General features: G+C 42.9%; 1 protein-coding gene across 2 annotated transcripts in view; it reads right to left on the bottom strand.

Moving 5' to 3' along the window:
- CNTNAP2 (contactin associated protein 2) overlaps positions 1-18,360 on the bottom strand; it is a 2,169,461-nt gene that overhangs the window by 697,938 nt on the left and 1,453,163 nt on the right. For both annotated transcript variants that reach the window (XM_078663547.1, XM_078663548.1), the window contains one exon: positions 1,436-1,555. In XM_078663547.1, the coding sequence (XP_078519673.1) occupies positions 1,436-1,555 (120 nt within the window). The remainder of the gene's footprint in view (positions 1-1,435; positions 1,556-18,360) is intronic.

The raw sequence follows: 18,360 nt of genomic DNA, 5'->3' as shown, positions 1-18,360 counted from the left end.
ACCAATCAGCTTCGCTTCACAAAGCTCCGTTGCGCGAAAAGTCCGCGTCCTGGGCCGCTGCCCAGTCCGCTGTTACAGATATATATCTTTTTTTAAACGTTAATTTCTCAAAATCCACTGCAGCACATATATTGAGACCTACAAAAGGCACATCGGGCTACCAGTCCCTACAATTTTGCCAAGTTTCGTGCAAATCCATTCAGCCGTTCGGGCTAAAAGTGAGGCCAACCGCCCTATGGAAATTAACATGGGAAAACGCGTTTTGGGACCCCCCTTTTTTCTCGGCCCCCCCTTGACGAACCCCCCCAAAATTTTCAGGGGCTGCTCAGAAACAAAATGTGCCATTTTCCTGAAAATTTCAGCCAATTCCGTCCACAAACGCCAAAGTTATTAGACATAGAATTTTCAAAAAACCCATAGAGAAAAAATCCTAACTATATATACCTACTGGCGACCGCCAGTAGGTAATATATGTATGTATATATATATATATATATATATATATATATATATATATATATATATATATATATATAAAAATCTTGAAGGTGCACCGATTGGAAGTTGCCTTTTGATTGTTTGTCCCTTGATATTTTGTCGATTATATTAGTGTGTCGCGATATTCTTGTACCCGGTATTCCAGAATACATTCAATTGATATGAATATTGGAATGAAAAATGTGTTTATTGTGGTAGGTATTGCAAGTCTATGGAAACAGACAACATCCATATTGTATGCCTGGGATGCTGAAGATGGACGAGGAGGTAATGATATAATGATAGTGGGTACGGCTGATAGTGGCCTCTGAGTGAGTGCTTCATACTCTCTCAATGGCTTCATTCAAACATCTAGAACCGAAATCTCTCTTATCTGATCCCTGGAAGCAGCCGAGCTCTGTGGTTAGCTGGAGCAGCCAGATTGATGACCTTGTCCTCCGTCATCGCAGCCTGCATCCCAAAACGCAAGGTGAAACCATAACTCGTACCCAGGAGGTTAGTGGCATCTGCCTGCTGTGTGTGCAATACCCGAAGAACATCCCCCTATCATTTTGATGCACAGTCCATGACATTGTGAAAACGCTTTTATCACTTCAATATTATTTTAACATTTATGTTCATTTATATTGTTTCCATTAGGAAAAAAAGACAACCTTCTTTCCAATATAGCTCTAGCAACCATTTTACAATCTTACTTCTAATCTTAAAGTTTTCAATACATAACATTCTTTTTAATCGTGATTAAGGAGCCATTCGAAAACACCGAGACAATTGTATACATTATACATTTACAAAATAAAATATCACAATTTAAATAAGAAAAAAACCTAAATTGCCTTAACCTCTCGAGCAACTTTTTCAAGTGCACATTTTCAGAAATTTCTATCCTGCAAACGTTTGTAAAGTGAAAATATATTTTAGTTGATCTATGCAGTACCTGTCATGTTGCAATAAACCTTTAGTGGCCCCAGTGGTCCGCTGCCATCTGGATCAATCCAATAGATGTCAGACGTTTTACCAAGATGTTTGTAGGCTTCACATGACAGCTCGTACACGGCTGAAAGGAAATAAACAAAATGAAGTGGACAGCTGCGACTGCACGGAGGCGCTTGCTTACTAATGAAAGACGATGGAACAGAAATGCTTAACATTGCCACTACAAGAAAAGGACTTTTTGAGGGATGGGATAAAGAGTTTCGGAAATCTTTATTTCTTATTGCGTGTGCATAACTGCTCAGTTTTCCTCTGTATCGATCAGCCATTTTTCCAGGATCAATTTCATTCTCTCCTCTTTAGTGGTCACAGACATCTACAGTTGCTATTTTTCCTTCAATTCATTATCTGAACCATCAGCAAGAACCGTGGAAGGAATTTCAGAGCTTCAGGTGAAATATTATTTTGTGTGGTAAAGAGTTTTCATACATTGACAAAATGGAAAACTGTCGAGTCTTTGTAATAATTCGATGCTGCCATTAGTCAGCGCTTTGAAGGTTCTGCCTTGTGGAAGTGTTGGCCCTAGTAAACTCTACACAGTACTGCAAAAAGAGGATTCTTTTAAAGTAATTCGTATTTTTAAATTAGCTACCACAGTAATAAGTAACAATTACTTAGCAAGCTACATTAAAAAGAACGATCAGCCAGGGACTGATTCATAAAGAAGTTCTCAATCCAGTGCAAAATAAACACGCAAATCTTTATTCGTTTATGCAGAATTGGTGGCATTTTATACTTGTAAACTATACTTCTGAATTTGAAAATCTCACTAGTAAAGAGGAATTCAAGCCTTTTTCTTTGCAATTCGGGCATTAAGTGTGGGACTTTAGGCCTCAGTGGGTGGGACAACCTGCAAAAATAGATGAATGACCACACACATGTAAATCTGTGGGTACTAGCAGTTTCCCCGTGCTGCAAATGCACTTTGGTGAAAGGCGGGTTTGAAGAATATATATTGGGTTTGAATGAGGAAGGACAATTCCCATGTTTGGTGGAGTCAGGGCGAGGAATTTCCCGAAAGGAAAATATGCTACAGTTGGAGAAAATAAAAAAGGTTACATGTGCATACACTTCTTTGTGAGCTCCTGAGTATTCAGAAATGTGAACCAAAGGTAGAATTATGGCATGGAAGCAAATGTCTTTTCTTTTTTCCCAAGACTACTAAGAATTAAACCTCCATTTAGAATCAAATAAACTAAGCTCATGTTATGATATATTATTTACTTAGTTCAGTTTATTGACCCAATGATGTTAGACGCAAATACGTAATAGAATAAAAACTTTTAATTAAAACCTTCAATTACAAATTGGTACAACAATTTACATTCATATAAGTGCATCCCTTTAAAAATGTCCCCATTGCTGCGTTGTTGGCTCTTCTGAATACAATAAAATCAATGCCACCAAACCTCTGATAACACATGTATTTTTATTCATAAGTATCTATATATTAGATACCCCTCCCCCTCCAGCGCCTTGAGACCCTCACAGGTATGTAGTGCGTTTTACAAATGCTATGATTGATTGAATGATTGATAGTGCAAACACTCATCCCCAAAGGGATATCACGGCACTATGACTGGCATACCTATGTTTTACTAATTTACTAGGAGGAGGGAAAAAAAGAAATAAGAACTAATCTGGAAAGAGCCAAGTTTTAAGCTTCTTTCTGAAACTGAGGGAGTCATTTGTGAAGCAGAGGCCTAGGGTAGCAGATTCCAGTGTGCTGCAGCAAGATGGATGAAGGATCAGCCTCCTGCTCTGACTTTCTTAGTACTTATGGATTTGGCTAAGGAAAGATTAGCAGATCTCAGACTTCCAGATAGTGTGTAGAACTCCATATTAGATCGAAGGATCGCAGGACCTGAGTCATGTAGAGCCATGTGAGCGTGGCAAAGAAGTTTGAATGTTTGGCTCTTTCGGATGGGTAGGCAGTGTAGGGGTTTTAAGCAGGATGAAGGAGCACTGTAGTTACCTTTATTGCAGATGAGTTTCGAGGTCAAATTTTGCACCACCTGCAGGCTGGTAAAAATATAGTCAGCCATCCCCAAATATAGGGTGTTTCTGTAGTCCAATCTACAGACCACAAGGGCTTGGATTATTATCCTGCGCCAGTCTACTGGAATCCAGTAGAACGCTTTCCTATGTAGTATGAGAAAGCTATAGCATTTGCTGCAGTTGCTCCTGCAAAGATGAAGACTCATCAACAAGGACACACTAAGATATTTTTCCACTTTTTGGATTAGGTGAGATGCCAAGGACATCGGCCACCATGAAGAGTCCCAAATCTGTTAGGCACCTTCGAATAATACAATTTCTGATTTTTCGGCATTTAGTTTTAAACAGTGTGCCATCATCCAGCTGGCTCCCTCAGCGAGGCATCTAGAAAGAAGGATCTGTGTAGTTTCTTCATGTTTCTCCCCTATAGAGATGAACGGTCCAAAGGACAGGACACAAATATTTTTTTTTAGATTTCTCAAACAATGGACATTTAAAATGATCATCAGCTCCAAGAATGTAGCTGCACCTTCTAGAGACCAACGAGTATGATTTACCTTTTGATAAACCCAACTACAATTTTCTTTAAAGTTCGATGTAAGTGGGACTCAAGTGTCAGTCGTGTACAAGGAGCCATGCCCGAAGAGGTTTTTGAGTTATACAACATTTTTGCAGAGCCTTTACCATGTCCGCAAATCTGATCATCGATAAGAGCGAATGGCGAATATAGTTTTTAATAGAATTGAACAATGTCACTTCAGCTACAGTATTAATAGAGTATCCACCTAATACACTTGTAGGAGACTTTCATTGGACCAATCTGTGTAGGCTCAGAACCAGATTCTAAGATTTGCTCTATAATTTTTTATAGGTCATTGTGTCCTCAAAATAAACAAAGGGACAACAATACAAATAAGGGCGATCACCTTGATATTACACGCCCTTATCAACGGCACACACGAGATGTCCATAAATGTGATGTAATCTTCCCGTTGTGCACAGTACACTGCTCTTTATTGTCTGATACCGAGTCTCCGTAGGCAAACTTCTATAGAAATGTAATACCAGAATTTATATTCAGAAAATACTTTAAGAGAAAATTCTGTGTGTGCAAGGTAAACCGGGTTTCTATCCAAAGAATACGATTTGGGCCTTATCGGAATTAATTGTAGGTTTGTTTAGTAGTTGTTGTAGTTGTAGTAGTTGTTAGCCATGCAGTTGACTTGGCACTGAAGGCGAATTGCCATCAGATCTACTATCACCACGAGATATGTTTAAGATTTTAACATATATTTGCTTCCCTTTTTGGGGAACAGCATCCTGCTTTCCTGATTATTGCTGGAAGATTAGAAAAAAATTGCAGAAACTGCAAAGGTGCCAGTTGGCCCTCTTGTTTTAGATCACTAAATAGGAATTTCCTATGAAAGAGAGCCTTGGAAAGTATACTGTATAGGTGCCAAGTTTATTGAATGAAATGCTTTTCAGAGATGACAGAGATCTTTACACATGAGAAAGGCTACGAGGATAGCACAGTTCACCCAATCAAATTGAGAAGCCCACTGAACAGGTATTGAAGCATGTTAAACCTGTCAGCCTTAGGGTGCACTTCCCCCAGACATTTTGCCCTACTCCTCCATGTGTTTCTAATCTCGTTTTTGTTGGTCTTAGGACTCTGTGCACTTTAGCACTGCTACCTAGTGCTAATGTATGTGTGCTCACTCCTTAAAACATGGTAACATTGGCTTATCCTCAAGTAGCATATTTAATTTACTTATAAGTCCTTAGTAATGTCACTATAAGTGTCTAGGGCCTGTAAATTAACTGTGACTAATGGGCCTGCACCACTCAGTATATGACCCACTTAAGTAGCACTTGAAACATGCCTCAGGCCTGCCATTATAGCCTGTGCATGCAGTTTTAAACTACCATGTTGACCTGAAAAAATAAATCATTGGCCAGGCTCAAACCTTCCTTTTTATTACATACAAGTCCCCCCTTGGGTAGGCCCTAAACAGCTAACATGGTAGGAAATGCAATTCTAAGTTTTACCCATCTTGATAGTGAAACATTCCCTTTTCACTATTGCAAGCCCAACCTCTCCCAAAGGATAACATTGGAGTTAACCTTATTACATTTAACCATTTCGCTGCGGCAGACATTCCGCCGCGGTGCGAAAAAAAAATGACCCATGTGCAGTTTGGACGGCCGATGGCCGTCCTCCGCACGCGCCCACCGCGAAGTCGGCCGAAGGTTAATAAGGATAGCTTCCAAATGGGACCAGTTAAACAGTTGTTGGTGCTATTTTCACTTAAATATTTATACCTGGATATGTCCAGTTCACAAATTGGATTTTTGCCATTTTGTTCTTGATTATTTATTAAAATGTACTCAATTTTGCAAAATTGGTGTGGAATTATCCTTGTGTTATGTTTTTTCGTTGTTACAGTTTGAAGTGTTGCACAGATATTTTACACATTGCCTCTGAGTTCATTCTAACTGCTCTGTGCCAACCTACTGAGGGTTGAGTACAGGTTAATTTGGGGTTTTCTTGTGACTTCACCGACAAGGATTGTGGTTCCAACTTGAGTAGGGTTTCACACTCCTACAGCCAGTAACCCAATTGTTTACAAAGCACTGACCCATGAACTTCGTGCAAAAAATAAACTGTACAAAAGTATGACTACCTTGCTCCTCCGAGGCCAAATATCTGCTTGCTTTGTATGAGCAGGATAATTCCTATCGGATCAATCTTCAAGTCATACTAGAAGTGGGAAAATATTTGCTTCACAATCTAATAATGATGTTAGATAGTAAGAGACTGGGCCATCTCAAGAGTGTTTTTTGTAGGTTGGAGTTTCAGTACTACTGGCCCATGATGAAGGAATGTGGCCCTATCTTGCTATGTAAATAAAACAAGGGAGAAAAAGAGATGACCTTTCAATGATCACACTTTGTATTCCATTAGGGCATGAGGTTTGGCTTGCATATAAAGACACCATGATTTTAACTATGCTAAGCCATGTCAATAGTTTAAGTGTCTGAATGTCCATCTCAAAATAATCTATAATCTCAGGCAGCAAGGTCAATCTAATTTAGGTAGCCTATGATTAATCCTTAATCCATAGACACTGCATATTGTATATTTTTTCCAATATTGTTAACCAGGTAGGATTATGACTAGGATTTTGTTAAGCATGCCATGGGGTTGGGCGCAGGGCCTGGCCTGCAATTAAGCTCTGTGCCTACCCCTGCCCCAGGCTGACTATGTGATGTAACAATATAAAGGGTGTAATTTAAAGTAAGGCAGACCTACTGACGTTGTCCGTGGCAGCATATATAAACAAGCCTCTTGTCTCTATTAAGGGGTCATCACATCAACCTAAATATCTTTGTCAAAAAGTCACCAATAACTACTCAAATGTATACTTTATAAATGAACACATTACAATGATTAATTGAAAGGATTGTCGTTAAATATTTTTAATGAAGTCTTGTATATATAAAATCACCATGCACTCCACTTGAAGAGCATACAGCTTCAGTTTGAACTGCTTTATAAATATGGTATGCTCTCATCGGGTCATGGATTAATTACCCAGGAGATGTACTGTTTTTTTAATGTTGCTGGGGGCTGCCGCTCTCCCTGCAGCCCCCACAACTTTTCTAAAATTGGTTGGTTGCAATTTTGTCTCTACTAGGGGCACCGCCAGGAACTAAAAATATAATAGGAATAAACCCTAGGGCATTTTGGGGTGCTCCTAATTTTAAAATCAGGGACTCCAGACCCTAATTTATTATTGTTTTTTGTCATTTATTTAAAAAAACAAATGATTGCCCTGGGCCCACCTGGGCCCCAACAACATACCCAAATGTTGGATGACTCGAGGGAGAGCCACAATGCCCTTGCGTCCCCAGCCAGCTTGCAACTAGCACCCACATGGGTGCAAGCAAGTGATGGCATTTTTTTCACAGTGGGTGTCCTGGTGCCCACCTGGCACACCCACAGCATAGTAGCATACTTGTTCATTAAGGGCCATGGGAGGAGCACCAGAGCCCCTGCCGGGTCACCAGCCACCACCCTATCAGAAGCCAGCCATTTTTTTTTTTAAGTGGGTGCCTGATGCCCAACCTGGACACCCACATGTGGGTAAAACATTAGGGGCCACAGGGGGAACAGGGGGAGCCCCACGGTTGTGAAGTCACTGCTGGCTCCCCAGCCAGTACCCATTGTGGTCCTGACAGAAGCCTGTTCCATTCCTTTGCCAGCATTTTTCTCTGCACCCACCTGGGCAGAACCAAAGTGTATTTCTGACCCGGGAAAATGTGAGGAGGAAACATCAGTGTTCCAAGGGAAGGGATCTCCAGATACCGCTTGGATTGGGCCTCTGAGGCTGATCTACATTTCGAGGAGGGGGCACAATACTCTTCCCTGAAAAAAATACCGTCCCGGTTGATGGGGTGCCTGGGGCCTCAAAAAGGCTTGGAGAGGGGGTCTGCACGTCCACCTCTCCTAAAGTTGAAAACTGCCCTGGAGATGAGGTCCTCTGGGGCTCAAAGAGTCTTAAAGAGACTCGGGAGAGGGGTCGCATGGACCCCTCCATTATAAAAACGGACTGAGGGGATGGGGTTACTGGGGCCTTATAAATACTGGGATAGATAAGCCACGAGCTCCACTCCCCTGCATTTTAAAACAGTCCTGGAGATAGGGTCCACAGGACCTCAAAGAGGTGCAGGGAGGGGAATCACATGCGCCCCTTCCTTTATGTATAAAACAGCCCTAAGTAATTGTTGGACTTGGCCCTGCTTCTCCAAACCTTATGCTTCTTACTCCTATTTTTTCCTGACCTGTTGTTGTTTCTCCCTGATGGGTATATTTTATTTACTGGTAAACCCCTAGTAATGTGCACTGAGTGTGCCAGGGCCTGTGAATCAAATGCTACTAGTGGGTCTGCAGCACTGATTGTGCCACCCACATGAGTAACCCTGAATAAGTATCTCAGAAATGCCACTGCAGTGTCTGTGCTCAGTCTGTTAACTGCCATGCTGACTTGGCAATTGCACCCATTTGCCAGGCCCTAACCTTTCCTTTTCTTACATGTAAGGCACCCCTATGGTAGGCCCAACTGGTACTGGTGTGTGTGACATGTCCTGATAGTAAAATACTGCCAATTTCGTTTATCACTATTGGAAAGCTATCTGTCCCATGGATAGAATAAGAAATACTTTGTAACATCTTACAAGTATAGCTTCCCATTGGGACAAGATAGAGAAATAAACTTTAGGCTCTCTGAACTCAGAATTTGAGAACACGTCTTTTAGTAAAGACGGTTTTTAAATTGTGTGTTTGAAAATGCCACTTTTAGAAAGTAGGCCATTTCTTGCTTAACCATTCTGTGTGCCTCTGCCTGTTTGTGTATTGACTGTCTGGTTTTGGAGTGGCTGGGGATGTGCAGTCACTGTAGACAGCCACTGGGAGGGTAGAAGTGTGCCTGGCCCTTCTTGCATGACTCAGAGTTGAGCTGAAGGGACCTTGGCTGAATTTAGAGTAGTGAGAGAAGATTTCCTTGCACCTGAATAGGGCCTGTCTCCCTTACACAATGCTGTCTCCACCCTCTGTGGTCATACTGCACCCGTGAGGACATAACTGGTTTGGACTAGTCTCGGACACCCTTGCACAAAGAGAACAAGACAAAATGGGGTATAAGTAGTAGACTTTAAACCCCAGAACTTTAGATTACATCTGGACTTAAGTGGAACCTTTGCCAAAGAGAAGAGCTGTAAGGAGGAATACTACTGCCCCTTTGCTGTGTGGGGTTTGGCCTGCAGTTTCTGTTTCTGCCAAGGAAAGAACAAAGACTGGAATTTTGCTTTGGACCTGCTTGAAGAAGATCTCCAAGGAACTGTGTGTGCTGGCCTCCTGTTCTGAAATCTCAGGGACACAAAGACTTCACCCCGAGCTCCAATGTTGCTCTGTTGCTGAGAGTTTTGACCTGAAGAGGTGCCTGTTCCAGTTCTGTGCCTCTGGAGGTTGTTCCTGCTTTTTGGGAGCTGGCAGAAAAGAAGAACTGAAGAAATCGTCACATCGCTCTTCTTGCGGCTTTGTTTCCGACGCAGCACCACTGTGCGAGAAGAATCTCCATGCATCGCTGCGCCACTGCAGAACCGAAGCAGCTCCGGTCACGACTGCAAGAACTGACACATCAAGGGATCGCGGGTGAATAAACCGACGCAGCACCGCTGCATTGATCCCATATGCATACCGGATTTCCACGCATCATACCTGTGCGGCAAGTTTTCATGGCGCATCACCCGCAAACCAGAATTGTCTCAGAGTCGACACATCACTTCCCCCTGCTGACCAGATTCTACACATCACTTCGCCTGCATGCAGCAGAACTGTTGCCTTGCCTCCCCAATGTCACAGGAACTAACACTTCTCTTTGTTTTTGAGGCTTCCCATATCTGCGGTTGTTTGGCCTTGTGAATTTTGACACATCTCCAGGTACTTTGTGAGAAATCATGCATTTATAGTTTTCTATGAACCCAGTTGCTTGAAACATTTGTAAAGTCATATTCTTATTACATGTATGTTGGATTTTTGTTGTTTTGGTCTTCCTGAGTTTAGATAAAGATTCTTTATTTTTCCTAAACTTGTGTGGTGTCCATTGTGGTGTTATCACATTATTACTGTGTGTTTTGAGTACAAATACTTTACACATTGCCTTTGGGATAAGTCTGTCTGCTAGTGCAAGCTACCCAGGGGGTGAGCAGGGGTTGACCAATTACCCTGACTAGAAGCAAGGGTCCCTATTTGGACCAAGGCACCTACCTCTGCCAACTAGAGACCCCCATTTCTAACAGTAATATAGTACCTGGGCATCATAGAGACTCCAGGAGCAAGGCTGCATTTCAGCCCTCTCAAAAAACTAAAGTGCACCAACACTCCTGGCCCCGTACTACCCCGGATGGCCAGTTTTAGAAAGGATGGGAGATGTGATCAGATCCGTAGACCTGATTACAAAAAAAGATGTGTTTGCCACAGGAGGACCCACCACCATAGCCTAGCAGGACTGGGTATCCCTACCCTGCACCCCTATATGTTTTTCAAAATCTTTTTAGGATGGGGACTGAGGCCGTGGGCCCTAAAATGGCTGCCACTACATCTTTGCTGCTCTGGTGGCAGCCAATCAGAGGCTGTAGCTGATGAGAGTTACATGAGGCCAGACAACCCTGTGACAAAGAATTGCTGAACAGGATTTAATGCTGCAGAGAAGAATGTAGTAGGAGCTGTCGCAATGTCAGGTCAACCAGCCATTCACCTTGGGTGGATAGACGAGCATGTTGGCCCCAGTCTCCTCTTGATTCTCAAATCAGTTTTTAGCTGAAAACCTTTTAAGTCCCAAGTTTTGCATTTGGCTATCTGGGCACCTTTCGCACTATCAGCAAGGGTCCAGGAATGGAGGGGCACTACATTGGGGGTTAGGACTCACTGATGCTGGTTCCAGGTGAGGCTTCAAGAAGGTTGGAGCCTTTTCTGTGCCTGAGGCTCTGATCAGGAAGCCAGCCAAATAGCCCTCAGAGTCACTCTGGTAGTCCTGGGTTCAAGATGTGGAATAGGGCTCAAGCAGCATGGCAGGCTTCTGAGCAGCAAAGCAGTTCTTCCAGATTCAGCAAGCAGACTTGTGGAGTACACGGCACACCACAACAGCAGAAGCAGTCCTCTGGGAGCCTTCCTCAGTTCCAGAAAGTGAACGGAGGTGTGGGTCTTAGAGTCCTATTTTTATACCTGGTGCCTGCTTTGAAGTAGGATATGTTTCATTAGAATTTCCTTTGATGTGCTTTAAGTTTCCTGCCTCTCCTATCCTGACTGAATTCATGAACAATGCAAGGGTGACAAGTAATTTTTGTGAAGGCTGGTCACAGCCTATTCAGTTGCAAGTGGAGCTATGCCCAGATCAGCTGTCCCATCCTGTCAGTGATAACCGATCCAGGCACACTTAATCTCACTTCAGTGTGGCTATCTGGGAGGAATAAACAAAATCCAACTGCCAACCACACCCAGTCATGTGACCAAGGAATAGGCTGCAGGCACCAAATAGCATGGGCAGGAAAATGCCAACTTTCTAAATGTGAAAGAAAAAACTAGGACTGATGTCCCAGACACAAGGTGCACTACTATTGTTCACTGGAATAGTGTAAACCATTTACATTGGCTAAGTAAACGAATGTCAATACTTTACATACAAAAAATTAATCCAAGAGCAACAATCACAGTGATAAAAAGTCCATCATCCGATCATCACTGAAGCACTGAATGTAACTCATTAGTATTTTATTGAGCAAATGCAGGCACGTCACAGGAAAAAATTGTTCTGCATGAGTTAGATGGTGATTGACCAGTTCCCACGTTGAGTAAACAATTACCAATGCATTTCAGGCATGACTAGTTGCCCTTCGTCAGGGGAATCTACAAGTAAATATTTGTTAAAATGAGTATTCATACTTCTATGTTTAACAATGTGGCATTTTTAAAATTGTAACTTAAAACCCGATTTAAATATTATGAGGGTATTAAATAATTTATCAGACAACAAACACAAACCTTTTACCTGATCCGTATCCAAATTTAGCACTTATTAAATGTAATAGGGTAACCCCATTTTATCCTGTGAGTTAACAATGTGGCATTTTTAAAATTGTAACTTAAAACCCGATTTAAATATTATGAGGGTATTAAATAATTTATCAGACAACAAACACAAACCTTTTACCTGATCCGTATCCAAATTTAGCACTTATTAAATGTAATAGGGTAACCCCATTTTATCCTGTGAGAGAGGTAGGTCTCACAGTAGTGAACAATGAGTTTAGAAGCTTTTCACTTCAAGGACAGCTTAAGCCTAAAAGTACATGCCCAACCTTTTAAATACAATACACCCTACCCTATAGTATACCTGGGACCTAACTTATGGGTTGCTTAAATGCAATAAAAGGGGAGTTTAAGGATTGGCAAGGAGGTTATATTATTTTGCCAAAGACAGACCTGGGGCATGTTTTAAGGGGCTATGTAAGTGGGTGGCGCAAAAAGTGCTGCAGACCCGTTAGTTTCTTATTTTAACAAGGGAACCCAAACAGTTGGCTGAGGACCGTGGGAAATTATGCTTTAAAAGACAAAGGTCCTTAGCTTATCAGAATCAAATTTAAAGATAAAATATAGGCCATAGTAGGAAACTATATTTGTCCTCTGTCCAGCCGGACAGGGTATTTATTTGAACACATTGCAGAACAGTTAAATAGATCGTTACTGGCACAGTCCTGTACCACATTCAAGAAAGACAAACAACATATAAGGGAAAAGATTTCACAGGCAAAAAGAGAGCAATACTGGCCACTTTAGAATCGATTTTGAATTGAAGTGTTTGCCAGGAAACACAAAACGCAACTAAGATATAACACAATGGCTAAGTTGTGACACTCACAACTTAGCCATTGTGTTATATCTTAGTTGCGTTTTGTGTTTCCTGGCAAACACTTCAATTCAAAATCGATTCTAAAGTGGCCAGTATTGCTCTCTTTTTGCCTGTGAAATCTTTTCCCTTATATGTTGTTTGTCTTTCTTGAATGTGGTACAGGACTGTGCCAGTAACGATCTATTTAACTGTTCTACAATTTGCTCAAATAAATACCCTGTCCGGCTGGACAGAGGACAAATATAGTTTCCTACTATGGCCTATATTTTATCTTTAAATTTGATTCTGATAAGCTAAGGACCTTTGTCTTTTAAAGCAGACCCGTTAGTAGCATTTAATTTACAGGCCCTAGGTATATGGTATATCATTGTACTAGGGACTTATAAGTAAATTAATTATGCCAATCAGTTGTAAGCAGCTTTAACCATGTTTTAGGGAGTGAGCACAAGCACCTTTGGACTGTTTAGCAGTGGTTGGTACACAGAGTACTAAGGCCAACATAACACATTTTGACCAAAATAGGAGGGAAAAGGCAAAATGTTTGACAGAAGACCACACTAAGGCTGACAGGTCTACCAACTATCATTTTAAAACAAAAAAAAGCTGAAATTCACAAGTTAAAGTTTACTAAGCTAACTATAACATGCACCCCCGACATTCACAGCTGATGGACCTTATATAGTACATCACTACTGACATGTTAAATGGCATCATTGATGACATCTCAAATGCCATCTTTGACACCATCACTGAGAACACCATTGCCAAATCCAGCACAGAGTTATTGAGTGTACATGTGTCGATCCATAGCTTGGAAATAGTTTAATCCTTGGTGTTGGACTTGGCCCTTTTTTCACGGTCATCCCTGATTTTTTTGCCTTCCTCCTAGCCTTTTTTCTGACATGGTGTTGGAGGTTCTATGACTGTGGGCACTTTAGCACTGCTATCCAGTGTAAAGTGTGTGTGCTCTCTGTGGTAAACATGGTAGGATTGGTCTGTACCTGTTTGGCATATTTAATTCACCCGTCAGTCCTTTGTAAAGTGGTATCTCATATACCCGGAGCTAGTTAATTAAATGCTACTGGTGGGCTTGCAGCGCTGATTGCGCCACACACCAAAGTAGCCTTTCAAACCTGTCTCTGTGTTACTGCCGCTTTGACACTTAAAATGTGTGCCATGTCTGTGACCCCCCCTTTTACTGCATATCAGTCATCCCTAAGGTAGGCCCTAGCTAGCCCTAAGGGCAGGGTGCATTGTAGGTAAGAGGTAGGACATGTACCTCAAGTGTGTGACATATCCTGGCAGTGACAAACAGCCATTTTGGTTTCTCACTGCTGTGAGGCAGCCCTCTCATAGGATTGCATAGTTATAATAAATACTATGCAATGGTGTGCGCAGATTTATTATAACTATTTTAGAAATGCCACTTCTAGAAGTTGACATTTCTGTGTGCTATGGGTGTGCCTGCCTGATGTGTATTGCATGTCTGGCTTTGGAGGGACGGGCTAGGTGAGTCAGCACTAGGCTGAATAGGCCCATCTGCATTGGGAGTGGTTGGAGGAGTAGCCCCTGGGACAGAATGGGACTGTGCGTGCCTTCCACTTTGCTGATGTACCCCAGTAATCCCCAGGAAGGCTGCTCCATGCTGGAAGAAACATTGCACTGGTGAGCACTTCCTGTGCCCTTTCACTCATCTCTGTGGTGGAGTCAGACTGAGACCCATTAGTTTTCATTGCTCTCAGAGAGTGCTGGGTGAGTGCTCAAATTTCTGCTATCCACGGAGGAGGCACACTGTGCGCCGGCAGGGAGGAGCACTTTGCACTGCTCTGCAGAGTTGGTAGTGCCGCTCACCTCTTTGTGGCCAGACAACAGGAGGGGAGAGCTGAGCGATCAAAGTGCTCTCTCCCCATGTTCTGGCATCATCACTGACTGGCTGCAGCCGGACTCTGCTACGGGGCTCCAGGCTGCCACACACAGGGAAGCAAGCAGCAAGAAACCATAGGTGCAACGGAAACTTCGGGTATTGCCCGAGCAACGAGGGCGGAAGTCAGGCAATTCCGTGCCAGGCCGTGGCTACTGTGAGGAGGAGGGAAGCCCCGCATGTTGCCTGGAAGTTGAGAGGAGGAAGTCAGGCGACAAACTCCTGGTTGTGGGAGGGGCCTGAGTCCAGGAAGTCGAGAGCCCTGTGTGTTCCCTGAGTGTGAGGGCTCCCTTTGAAGATGCAGCGACTGCAGGGCCTCAGGAGAGGTGCTGGCTTCATTTCCACCCGGTCCCATTATCTGGGAATTGCGAGCAGGAAGTCCAGTTGTCCTGATCAGTGCACGTACCGAGGGACGGTGTGCTCGCCCCCCTCTATGGCTCTCCAGGTGGAAGAAAGGAGAACGGAGCTGTGCCGTGTGCTGTGCGCAGTCCTCTGTGAATCAGCGAGCAGGAAGGCCAGTGAGTTTGAGCCTACAGAGGTGGGCAGGGCACAACACCACCCTGTTTGCCACTGCACCTGCGACCATAGTGGAACTCACTTACTTCGGCAGGCCACGGTCCCCATGGGGACCTTTTAGGGGAAAAGAGAATTTTGGGGTTAGCCCAGGACAGACCCTCCTGCAGTACTGTGGAAGCAGCCTCACAGGACGGAGAGGACAGCTGCGGATCCGCACATAGTAATGTATATGCCCTGTAAGGGCGGAAACAATGGTGTGTGGTGCCCTTTGAAGTGGGTACTTTGGGGGCACTATTGCTACTCATGCTGTGCTATACTGATGATTATGATTTATACCTAATGCTTTGCGCTAGGCGCACCTACAGTACTGGTGGGACCTACTGATAACGTGCAGTGATGGTGCATTGGCACCCAGATGTATTGACATAGTATGCTATATGGTGTCATGTGGTGAGGTGCATACCCAATGCTTTGTGCTAGGTTCAGTTATGATTATGCCGAGGAGGGGCATGATGTGTTAAGGGTCTGATGTGCTGCAAATGATATTTCATGTCTAATGCATTTGTGATAAGTGTACCCTCTCCAGTAATTTCTGGTTGTTTCACTACTGGTGTAATGGTTATGACTGTGGCCCAATTGGCCCTGTGATGAATGTATATAATCCCCTGAAGAGTAATACTTAGTGCCAGGTGGCACAATGTATATATGTGATTGCATTCTAATGTGTTTTATGAGTAATACAAAGGCTATTTTGTTTATATAACCTTGTGTGGGGTTTCTTTTGTGGTGTGGCTAGTGTGTTGCTGCTGTGTGTGTGTGTTGCGCAAACGCTTTACACATTGCCTCTGGGATAAGCCTGACTGCTCGTGCCAAGCTACCAAGGGGGTGAGCAAGGGTTATCTTGAGCGTGTAACTCCCATGCCCTGACTGGAGTGGTGGTTTCTGCCTGGTTAAGGCGCAAGCCCTAGCCAACCAGAAATTCAATTTTTCACACCTGGGTGCAAGCATGATAGTCCATGTTGAAAGTTATGTGCTGCACCATTTTATTTGTTATTTTTCACAGATTTAAATTGCGCAAACTCGACTTGAAGTTATTGGAGCGCTTTACATGAGTACTGGTTATGTTACACAAGGGCACATTCATTTTTATTTTATTTTGGTAGGCATGGGGATATTAAGGGATTTGCCCAGAATCCTAGGATGTGGACGCAGCACCTTGGTTTCCCAGCTCCAAAGTCGGCAATATAGCCGTCAGACCACATCCACATTTACAAATAACTAAAGTTTGGGGTGTAAGTATTGCTCCCTGTTAAATAAAGATGACAACTCAGCACTCCTAATGTGGGTTGCAGAGCTATGTTTGAAAGTAGGTTGAGGCTTAAAGCCAAAGTCTGTTCCAAATAATCTGTGAGAAAGGCCAAACTTTCTGTTCACAATAGATAATCCACCACTGGGTATGTTGGCATGTGCCCATATTAAATAGATGTAACTCTATGTAGCATGGGGATTCATAAATTGTATTTATTTCAATAACTTCACTGAAGATTTTGAGGCTTTGGTGACTGTTGAATAATGTAGAATGTAGGGGTGGCCTAGGGCCTGGCACCTAATCCCCATTGCTGGTCAACCCCACACAGTCGCACAACTCCTCTTTGGACACCTACCCCCAATGTTTTTATTTTCTTTGCTGTACTGCGATACTGCTTTGGGACTACATGGAATACTTGTGAGAGGCCCTAGGAGTCCTGCAAGAGCCCTCCATACCTCACAGGGCATCACTGGGTCCTGCAGGTGTAAGGCTGGACCTACAGCACAAAAACAATAAAAAACATTATTTGACCCGTGGAGGTTACTTTGGAAACCTTACTCACCCCCAAGGGCCAGTGGGTCAGGGTACCCCAACCCTAGCCCCTTATCCCTTTTTGTTCTTATCTTCTTGACATGTAAATGGAGTCTCACTGTCCTGTAATGGCAGAGGCAACATTTCTGTTGGTGTTGAGGCCAGCCAATAAGATTCCTTTGTACCACAAGACCTCTGGACTGGGACAGAATTCCCTGTCCCATTCGAACTGTGAGCCCTATGGGGGAAACAAGCCTTCTCAACCAATCAGATCGCTCTAGTTTGTTTAATTAGTAGTACCACTGGAATATCAATCATCCAGATATCACCAACATTTGAACCTTAGTTTCTCAAAAATGCCTGCACAAATTTACCCTAAATCAGAAAAAGCACGTTTTCTTAGTAAAGATCTAGCTTTCTGCCAAATTTGGTGTAAATCTGCTCAGCTGTGTTCTCTAAAATGCTTCTTGAAAATCCTATGGGAAATGACTTAGGAAAAATGGGTTTGGACTTCCAACCCCCTTTTTCTCTACCCTGCTTTCTTGAAAGGAGCTGAGGGGGTGACCCTTTTTTTTGGAAAGTTTTATGAAGATTTGTCAAAGGTGCCAAATTATTACCAAAACAAAGAACTCTCTTCTTTGGAAACTCTGACCTAACTGTAACTACGGAGTAGTGACCACCACCATGTATTATCTAATTACCTATAATAAAATATTATATATATGAACTATCTGGCCTCAAAATTCCTCCATGCGTGTAGCACTCCTACTGTATTGCCACACTCAACATGCTATTCTGCGTTTAAATGTCATGGGGAGCTATTTTTATTTGTGAATCACTCTCAACTACTATAGTACTAAAGAGCTCATTGGACGGGCAATGAGGGTAAAAATGCATTTTTGTAACATTTTTATACAGGGCAATATGCTGTCTAGGCCAACAACGCAAACAAAACAGGTGAGTGGGGCGACTGAAACCTCACAGTGGATCCAATTTGCGACAGATCTGGTAGTCCAGATGTGAGTTACACAACAGAAAGGGGCATCCACAGTAACTTACAAACTGACAATGTGCTAATACTCATCTGGCGATTACTTCATCTTTTGAAGAGGGCAATTCTTTTA

This window comes from Lissotriton helveticus, chromosome 10 (genome assembly GCF_964261635.1).
Source record: "Lissotriton helveticus chromosome 10, aLisHel1.1, whole genome shotgun sequence".
NCBI classification, from domain to species: Eukaryota; Metazoa; Chordata; class Amphibia; order Caudata; family Salamandridae; genus Lissotriton; species Lissotriton helveticus.
The sequence above is the reverse complement of the archived record's forward strand: the minus strand, read 5'-3'. Positions and strand labels throughout refer to the sequence as shown.